This window comes from Thermobia domestica, chromosome 10 (genome assembly GCF_964235325.1).
Source record: "Thermobia domestica chromosome 10, izTheDome1.hap1.1, whole genome shotgun sequence".
Classification (NCBI taxonomy): Eukaryota; Metazoa; Arthropoda; class Insecta; order Zygentoma; family Lepismatidae; genus Thermobia; species Thermobia domestica.
Window position 1 is genome coordinate 113,735,367 of NC_137463.1, and position 10,003 is coordinate 113,745,369.

The window sequence follows — 10,003 nt, forward strand, 5'->3', positions numbered from 1 at the left end:
AGGATGACTGGCCTGAAAAAGTGGGCCACCTTTTTGACCAAGTGCCTCACGCTCTAGGTGAGAAATAAACGGTGTTCGAGTGTTCTAAGTGAAAAAAAATGGAAACAGAAATAACGGGTGTTCGGAAACAATGCTAAAAAGATTTATGAAATGAGTCCCCATACGAACGCATGGAGAAAATTTTAGACCAATGTTGGTGCAGAAATTTGTCATTTCTGAGCCATAGCCCGCTAAATACTGGTGGTCGGAATAAATTATCCTAACTCGAGAATGAAATATTGGATAAAGGCCGAATAAAAGAACATGTTAATTATATTTTTTTTTGTCCAGCTAGCGCACGCTAGCTACTACCCGAAGAGGGTTACGCCCTCTGTAGAGGAAGAGATGCAAGAAAATGTAGTACGATGTGCAGGAATCAGTGGTGCGGATATGGGTAGATCCAAAACTTTATTGCACATACTGTAACGGTCTTTATGGAATTTAACCATAAACATGAGGTAAGGTAGGTACATACTTCAGTGAAGGAAGTAATAACTGGTAATGATATTATGTGAGATGATGAAATGAAGTGCGAAACACATCACAACACATAGGTTCTGTTAGTGGAACAAATGCAGGTTATCTTCTCGCCTAGGGGCGACGCTAGGCATTAATGAAGACACAGGAGCCCTGTTAGTACAGAAGGTGTTACTGTGCGTATAATGGCCATATGTGAGGTAGATGAGCGGCTGTAGTGTATGGCTCGTAGTAGACGGCGTCAGGGTGGTCTGGAGGCAGAGTGTAACGGTACAAAGTGAATAGTAATGAGAGCGGAGGGTACAGAGCAGCAACGGAGGAGGTACTTCGAGCGTGGTCGGCAAAAGTTTGCTGAAGGAGTGGATGATTGTTGTGCAAGCGCTGGGTGATATATTTAGTACGTAGTGTTTCTAGATGATATAAGATGTGCGGAAATGTAAGTCTATGGTAGAGATCTTGAGTAGGACTAGGCAATTTGATACGAAAAGCGATTCGCAAGGCATGACGTTCCAGAATGAGTAATTTCTCGTAGTATGAGGTCGGAGCAGATATCCAAGCTGTAAATCCGTACGTGAGAATAGGGCGGAGAAAAACTTTGTATGTGTTCAGAATTGTATGAGTATGGAGTCCCCAGGTAGTTCCAGCAAGACTTTTCAGAAGATTGAGGCGAGAGTACGCCTTCTTGAAGATATCTTTCAGATGTGCTGTCCAGGTTAGATGGCGATCGAAGGTTACTCCTAGATATTTGACACTGCGAGTAGGTTTTAAAGGTACATCTTGTACAGTGAGGTTCAAGAGTGTTGGGTTGCGATGTACACGGGAGCGACGCTTCGGAGCAAGAAATACAATAGATTGAGTTTTTGCTGGGTTTATTTCCAGTCTCCAGTGGGAGCACCAATCAACAAAGGCATTGATAGCATCCTGGAGAGCCAAATTGAGCTGATGAAATGTTTTTCCTGTGGCAAAAAGTGCAGTGTCATCGGCATACTGAAAGAGCTTAACAGAATCTGGGATTGCTGGGAAATCAGAAACGAAAAGTATATATAGTAAGGGCGACAAAGCCGATCCTTGGGGAACTCCAGAATGAAGAAAAATAGGAAATGAAAAACTAGTGTTGATACAGACGTAAGCCAGTCGACAGCTAAGAAAATTAAAGATGAATCGAAGATAAGCAATAGGCAGGCGAAGCTGTTTGAGCTTATAGATGAGAGCGGGATGCCAGACCTTGTCGAATGCCTTCTCGAGATCAAACAGGACCAAGCAGGATGGTTTGCCTGTGTTAAAATGTTTAGATATGGAATTTGAGAGGCGAAACAATTGGTCATTAATACTAAAAGAAGGTCTGAAACCAGCTTGTTCGAGTGGAATAACGTCATGATGTGCCAAGTATGAATGAAGACGTTTAACAATGATCCGTTCCAATATTTTACTGAAGGTCGATGTTAGTTGAATAGGACGGTATGAGCTAACAGAAGCAACAGGTTTATGTGGTTTGAGAAACATAAGAGTTTTCGAAGTTTTCCAGTCAGCAGGTACAAAGCCAGTGCGAAGAATAAAGGTAAAGATGTGACAAAGCAGATATAAGACTACGTACGGACTTTCTTTAATGTGTCTATATGTAATAGAATCCATGCCAGGGGCTGTGTTACGTCTGTGAGCTACAACTGAAGTGACGTCAGAGATAGAGATTGGTGCAGTAAGTGGATTGTTGTCGGGCAGAGTGTGATTAACATTAGGCTGGAGATGAGGAGAATCCAGATTGAGTTTGTCGACTGGATGCGAACGATGGGGATAGTCAGGTGCAAGAGGTGTAAAGATCTCCTGGAGATACCTTGCAAACGCATTTGCCTTATCTGTATCGGTATGCAGCGGAGTATTGTTGTCGATAAGAGGATATGTTGTGCGAGTATTGCGACCTGTAAGATGCCGGAATCGTTTCCAGTATTGAGTGGGGTGTGAAAGTGAACCGAGATTGTTGCAAGCTTTGACCCAGCATCGCAATTTGTAAGCTTTAAGGTAGTTATGCACCGTTCGTTGCAACTGCCGGTAATGATGAAGAGAGTCAAGGTTGCCAGTGGCAGCATAATCTCTATAAAACTGTCGGGACCGTTTGATCAGTGGTAAGTAGTGAGGCTGTAAAGAGGGGCGAAAAGTCGAAACTGTTGACTTAGGAATGTATTTGTCTGTGGCGTTATGCATAGTATTGACCAGAGCATCCAGAGTTTCAGAAAGTTCTGATTCTGCAGTTGGTGGAGGTAAATGATGAAGATGATCCTGAAGATACGATCTGTAGGCAGTCCAATTTGCTTTATCGTAACGATAGATAGTACGGTGAGGAGAAGGCTGAGAAGTGGTAGTTACACGGGTCTGAATGTCTAGTTTGATTGGAGCATGATCGCTACCAATAAGATCAAGAACGTTAACACAGCTACGATGTGATATGTTGCTCGAAGCAATAACTATATCTGGAGTAGTCTGACTCGTGGGACGAGTCGGTTTTGGAAGTGGCAGAGTCACTCCAGTAGTATGACTGGTGATGTAATTGAGGAAACGGTCCCGTTGCGTATGTGTCCGGCTATGTAGATTCACATCTGCCATAATTATGTAGGTTCGGAAGATATTGGAGATATACTGAAAGAAGCTGAACGGAATATCGTGCCCAGGACGGATGTATATGGTTGCTACAGTCACATACAATTCCTTGTAGTATAATGATGTGATAAGGTATTCAGGAAGATTGTGCAGAGCCGGAGAATGACTCCGAAATGGAATAGAAGGTGAAAACCCAATCTCTACTCCCCCGTTGGCTCGCATAGCAGGTAAAGTGCTATCTTGACGTAACAATTGGAAGCGAGGTATGCGGAATGACAATCGGGATGTGAGATGTGTCTCATTAAGGATAAAGGCATGGATTTGTTCTTCGAGTAAAAGTGCTTCGAAGAGCGGCTTATGCTTTGGTAAAGAACGGATGTTTAAGAACAAGAAAGAAAACGCCATAATGCAGTGAATAATAATATGGATGGCTAGAGGATAGCTCTTAAACCTCGGTTTCGAGTGCATTTGAGTGATAATCGACATTATTGCCGGAATATATTGGGCAGATATTGGCGTGGAAAATTGCTTTAGCCGCGGTTTGAATTTGTTGGGCGATGTGATCTCGAAGGAATGGATGGATATTTTGTAGCGAGAAAGTAAGGAAGGTGAGAAGCTGATGGACAGTTACAGGTTGTTGTAAGACTGGATTGGCGGGTGGTTGGATTTGTTCCGGTATGCGTAATGGTGCCACAGTTTCTGGTATTGTTGGTTCCGGAGCTGGTTTAGATCGGCATTTGTAACTGTATGTCGGGTGAGAATGATCCTGACACGTGGAGCAGGTTGGAGGTGATTGTAAATTTGTACAGCTTCTTGTAGGATGTGGGCTGAACAGTAACCACATTTGAACGGATTTCTACATTGGGAAGTAGAGTGTTGACCATATACCTGACACCGTTCACAGCGAAGGGGTAAAGGAGCGGAGGTGCGTGATGGTTCGACACGATGGCGCTGTTTATAGATATAGGCGCCATGGGTGAGTAACTCATCGATAGTCTGTTGAGAGCTTGTAAGAACTCGCACCATGTAGGTCAACCCATGATCGTTTTTGATTCGGATACATTTTATGATATTGTGCCCTTCCAGTTTGAGTTCTTCAAAGACCTCGTCACTATAACTTGGATCCACCCCTCGTATAACGACAGACAATGTTGGCGATTTCCTCGGTGGTGATGGCTGTTTCGGGCGTTGGTCGCTAAGCTTTGTCATGGTGGATTTGTAGCCAAAAATCTCAAAGCTGCACTTGTTCCGTGTCGTACGGAGAAACTCCGGGTCAGGCGTCTTAATAATCATGCCATTCCTATTCTTGACTATCTGAGTGATGTTCGCCCGAGGCATGTATTTTGTGATCTGTACTAAAAGTAGCTTTGGATTTGAAAATTTTGGATCAAAGTTCTGAAGCAAGAAAGAATGGATGGTTGGTCGACTAGGAGGAGGCAGGTTTGGAAACTGGTGGTCATCCTGAATGTCAATGATCATGGATGCCTCAGAGCTGGCATCGCTTAACTTATGTTGACGTTTAGCAGGTGGTAATTTTGTGGATGCAACAGGAGAGCGTTGACGAGCTGATGAACCCTGACTGCTAGAAATCCTTTCCAGAGAGTAGCAACGTCGTCTAAGCGGTTTCCCGGATGAGCAAGAAGGTTCCGGTGCTATAGGTGGTAAGCCAGAATGTTGTCCAATGACAGGTTGGGACGCCATAAGTCACGGTGTAGGTAACGAGTGAAACAGTGTGACGAAATGAAAAGATGAAATGAATGAATGATGAAGCTAAGCTTCCAAAAATATGTACACTAATGTGTACGGTAACGCAGTCTCCACTCGAGTGAAACCCTTAATCTCTCCCACTCTCTCGCCCGTTGCTGAGACTTGCCATACTTGCGTCCACAAATACGTAATAATCACAGCCTGGACTTGACACTGAGAAAACAATGCATCCAATGGGAAAGCTGGAAACCAGCAAAGTATGATGTTAATTATTTTTAGCCTGATTCCATTAATGTGCCAGTGGATGTAAAACAGGAGCGAGAATAGGACTATTCCTCGAAGCATAGACGAAAATTCATGGTAGCTCCTAGAACAAAACAAAAAATGATAGATCAGAAATTTAAAAAACTAGCACAGAACCCACGTGTACAGTCAACAACAAAAATTATTCCCGTCTGGTAAAATTTATTTTGGAAATAATGGTGGTATGGCTGGAACGTACAGAAGATTACATTCTTTTTAATTTACTGAAAACTGAACTCAAATTGCCCTTTCATTCTGAACGTATTTACGAAACTAATTTCATCAAGCGGAAAGGACTTTTTCGCTGCCTATACATTAAGGAAATCTACATTCCAAATAAACATTATATTCTTTTACCCGACTGTCATCTGTCATTTCGTCTTTGAATTATGACCATTTCTGTATCGTTCCAACCCATTTTTGCCTTGCTATAGCTCCGAAATGACACATTTGTTCACCTAATTATTGCATGTTTCCGTGTAAGGTTCAGTGTCCAAGGACAACAATACAATAATGCAATGCAAAGTAATTAATTATTTTTCAACAAACGTATCGGAATGACAAACTCGGCTCAGTGGTAGAGCGTTCACCTGTAGTGTGTGGGATCTCTGGTTTGATCCCAGCTCGCGCCAAGGGGATTTTGTGGTGGACATTCTGGACAAATATTGTATGCGTGTCCTCACGTTTCCTCCCACTTTTTCATTCCACCATTTCATTCATCTTTCATCATCAGCGTCTCCTTTACCCTACACAGCCTACCGTAGGACGTAAAACTGAAATATAAAAATAATGGCATACCTTTGTTAAAGCATTAATTAGGTTAATTTATATACATTTTATAAAATAATTATCATTATTTGAATATGAATTTACTCGTCTACGTATGTATTCGAAGTGATTTTAGTAAGACATTCCAGATTCACAGACATTCACAAAAATACATAATTCTAATTATATTTATGAATATTAGTGAAGTAATTATAACAAAGTAAGACATTCCAGTAAGACATTCACAAAAATACCTAGTTTTAATTATATTTATGAACATTAGTGAAGTAATTATAACAAATATTAAGCTTAACCTACCTTGTAATTTGAAGTTTAAAAGGCGCATATTCGAATCAATTATATTCTAAGCTGAACGGATATGTAAATACGGTTATGTATTCTTAATATACTTGAATATTATCACAATTTCTGGTAATATTAGTATATTAAAAGTTTATCTGCCTCATGTACGTACAAACTGGACAAACCTATACAAGCTACCTTTGCGATAATCATTATTTCCTTCAAAGTATTCTCCTTGTATATCTTGAATCATTTAGATATTTATGTCTCTAGAAACCGCCCCTGAAACTTTCTGAATAATGCTTTAGGTCATTTTGTGAAATTATTCTGGATATCAGTGATTTTCTCGGCAAAATCTTTTAGAGAAGTCTTAATTTGGAGAACAGTCAAAGATGCAGGCGGATAATTCAGATGACAAAGAGAGGTAATGTAATTCGATAATCGAATTTCTGGTAAAACTGTCCGTCAAATTTTGTATAGATCTCTATCAATTAAATACAGCTCTCTTAAGATCATATTATATTGAGGTTTACGAATAATTAGTTGAAACATACATAAACTCACGTTGTTCCAAATATACTATATTATCACACAAGCTTCTTATGCAACTGTTCCATGAATTAAATTATCATATCTAATAAATACATTAATATTATTATTATTTATTCTGTTTTATATTTTTGTATTTATATATCATTTTTGTCGTCACAGGTGAAGAATGATTGGCGAAAACATATAAACGAGGATGTATGCCACTGATTGGAACAAGAACATTTAGAATTGCTCTTCTAAAAATGTTACTACATACTATATTCCAGGATATTCAATTTTGTTATGTTAGAAAATCTTTATTTTGCAATATTCTACGCAATGTAATTCAGTATTAAATAAATTAAATTGTAAAAATTAAACAGGTCTACATGTCTTTCTCTACAAGTTGCAACTTATGTGTCCATTGATTTCCTGGTCCGAAGCGCTTTAAAAGCTGCGAAACCCTTGCGATGAAACAGTACAATTACAACAAACACCAATGTTGCCAAAAATTTGACCCAAAAGGTTGCTAAACGAGAGACAAAAAGAGTACAATCTGGTGTGAAAACTCGCTAAACATTATCCTATATAAACTGCTTTCATCTTTCAAATGTAATATGTAAGACTTATCATGTTTTCAATAAGGACAAAATCTCGTGGGTGTATGATTAGCTTATACATTTTTGGCACGGAAGACCCGGGTTCGATTCCTGGCAGGAGGTCATGCAGTTCGGATTTCATGTTAAGTTGTAGATGCATGTTTCATATAGCATCATTGTTAAAAGGGACGCTAACCTGTAATCAATCACCAACAATTCTGTCTACTTTAAATTCAGGATTCATATCCCATTGTTTTCTATACTTTTGTCCGTATTTTAAAAGAATAGCACCATTTTAGATCTTGCTTTGGGAGAAGGGGGATATGTGCGAATCCCTGATGTAAGTGGAAATTCAAAGATTCATCAGTATATTATTGAGTTGAGTTGATTTTGAGTTTAATGTCCCTTTCAGCAGCGAGGCTATATGAGACGTGGACCTACTGATTAACGTGGAATCCGAACCACAGGAGCTCCCGCCGGAAATCGAACCCGGGTCTCCCAAACCAAAATCAGTATGTTATTATACACTGATGTCAAAACTTAAGGAGTACTCCCAAATGACAGTAGTAATTGCATGACTTGGCCTAACTTTGGACTTTGACCCCGACCTTTGTGACGTCATAGGTCAAAGGTCAATGACCTTGGCCCGGGGTCAATGACCTAGGGGTACCTAGGACCACCCCCTCTAAATTTTGGCAGGGGTACCTTGGCCCACCCCCTAAATTTTGGCAGGGGTACATAGGACCACCCCCCTTAAATTTTGGAAATTTCCAAATTTAAAAAATTTGGTATGGTAGCCTAGGACTATAGTATGTACCTCTATCAGTATTGGGTGTCTATGTCGTTCCCTTTTATGGGTAAAAAATTGCCAAAAAGTCAAATTTCGGGGGTTTTTGACCTAATTTATCCCCTTGGATGAGGTGTTATTACCCTATATAGTTATATGGGCGTATACAGGGGTCCATTCCCTTTCATAAGACATGGGTATATTAATGCACCCCTTGAAAAATTTGGGAGGGGTACCTTGGCCCACCCCTTAAATTTTGGAAATTGTCCAATTTAAACATTTGGTATTATAGTACAGGACCCTAATATGTATCAAGATAAATTTGGGTGGTCCACCTCGTTCCCTTCTAGGGGTACCAAATTGCCAAAATATAAACGTAAGCAATACGTTGTACCACGTGTTTGTTCTTTTGGCCCAATTTATCCTCTTGGATGAGGTCCTATTACCTTATATGGTTATATGGTTATGTATAGGGGTCCATTACCTTTCATAAGACATAGGTACATTTGTGCACCCCTTTAAAAATTTGGGAGGGGTACTTTGGCCCACCCCTTAAATTTTGGAAATTGCTCATTTTATATATGTGGTATTATAGTACTGGACCCTAACATGTATTATGATAAATTTGGGTGGTCCACCTCGTTCCCTTTTAGGGGTACAAAATTGCCAAAATATAAACGTAAGCAATACGTTGTACCACGTGTTTGGTCTTTTGACCTAAGTTATCCCCTTGGATGAGATCCTATTACCTTATATGGTTATATGGTTATGTATAGGGGTGTATTACCTTTCATAAGACATAGGTACGTTTGTGCACCCCTTTAAAAATTTGGGAGGGGTACCTTGGCCCACCTCTTTATTTTGGAAATTGCCCAATTTAAACATTTGGTATAATAGTATAAGACCCTAATATATATATATATATTACTATAAATTTGGGTGGTCCATCTCGTTCCCTTTCATGGGTACGAAATTGCCAAATTTTAGTACAACCACGTGTTTCGTTTTTCACCTAATTTATTCACTTGGATGAGGTCCTATTACCTAATATGATTATATGGTCATGTATAGGGGTCCATTTTCTATCATAAGACATAGGTACATTGATGCACCCCGGGAGGGGTACCATAGCCAATCCCTTAAATTTTGGAAATTTTTCAATTTAAGCATTCGCTATCATAGTACATGACCTCAATATGTATCATGATAAATTTGGGTGGTCCACCTTGTTCCCTTTCATGAGTAAAAAAATGCCAAAATATAAAGATAAGCAATATGTTGTATCACGTGTTTGGTTTTTGGCCCAATTTATCCCGTTTGATGCGGTCTTATTACCGTATATGTTTATATGGTCATGTATATAGGTTCATTTCCTATCATAAGACATGAGTACATTGATGCACCCTTTAAAAATTTGGGAGGGGTATCTTGACTCATCCACTCAGTTTTAGAAATTGTTTAATATAAGCATTTGGTATCTTCGTACAGGTCTTCAATATGTACCACTATAAATTTGGATGGTCCACATCGTTCCCTTTCATGGGTAAAGAACTACCAAAAATCAAATTTCGGAGGTTATTGACCCCTATTTAGCACGTTATATGGTTTATTACCTTTATATGTTTATGTTCTCTTTTAAATTTGGGAATTATCAAATAACAACATTCGGTAAACGTTTTCTAGGACCCATTGGTGTTCCTCTTATGGCCAAATATTCAAAATTTAAAGGTTATTGACCGGCTTTATTATTAAATGCGTACAGGATTTATTACTTTTTCATAAGACATAGGTGTATTTGTGTACCAATCTTAAATTTTGGAAGGGGTACATTTCTTATTGTCATATCAATAATTGGTAATTGTTCTTAAAATTGGATAGTATCTCATTCATTGGGTAA

General features: G+C 39.3%; 1 protein-coding gene across 3 annotated transcripts in view; it reads left to right on the plus strand.

Annotated features, from left to right (window-relative positions):
- Positions 1-7,064, plus strand: part of LOC145662063 (uncharacterized) — a 209,491-nt gene extending 202,427 nt beyond the window's left edge. For all 3 annotated transcript variants that reach the window (XM_081727398.1, XM_081727399.1, XM_081727400.1), the window contains one exon: positions 6,901-7,064. In XM_081727398.1, the coding sequence (XP_081583524.1) occupies positions 6,901-6,911 (11 nt within the window). In that variant the 3' untranslated portion in view covers positions 6,912-7,064. The remainder of the gene's footprint in view (positions 1-6,900) is intronic.
- The last annotated feature ends 2,939 nt before the right edge of the window (positions 7,065-10,003 follow it).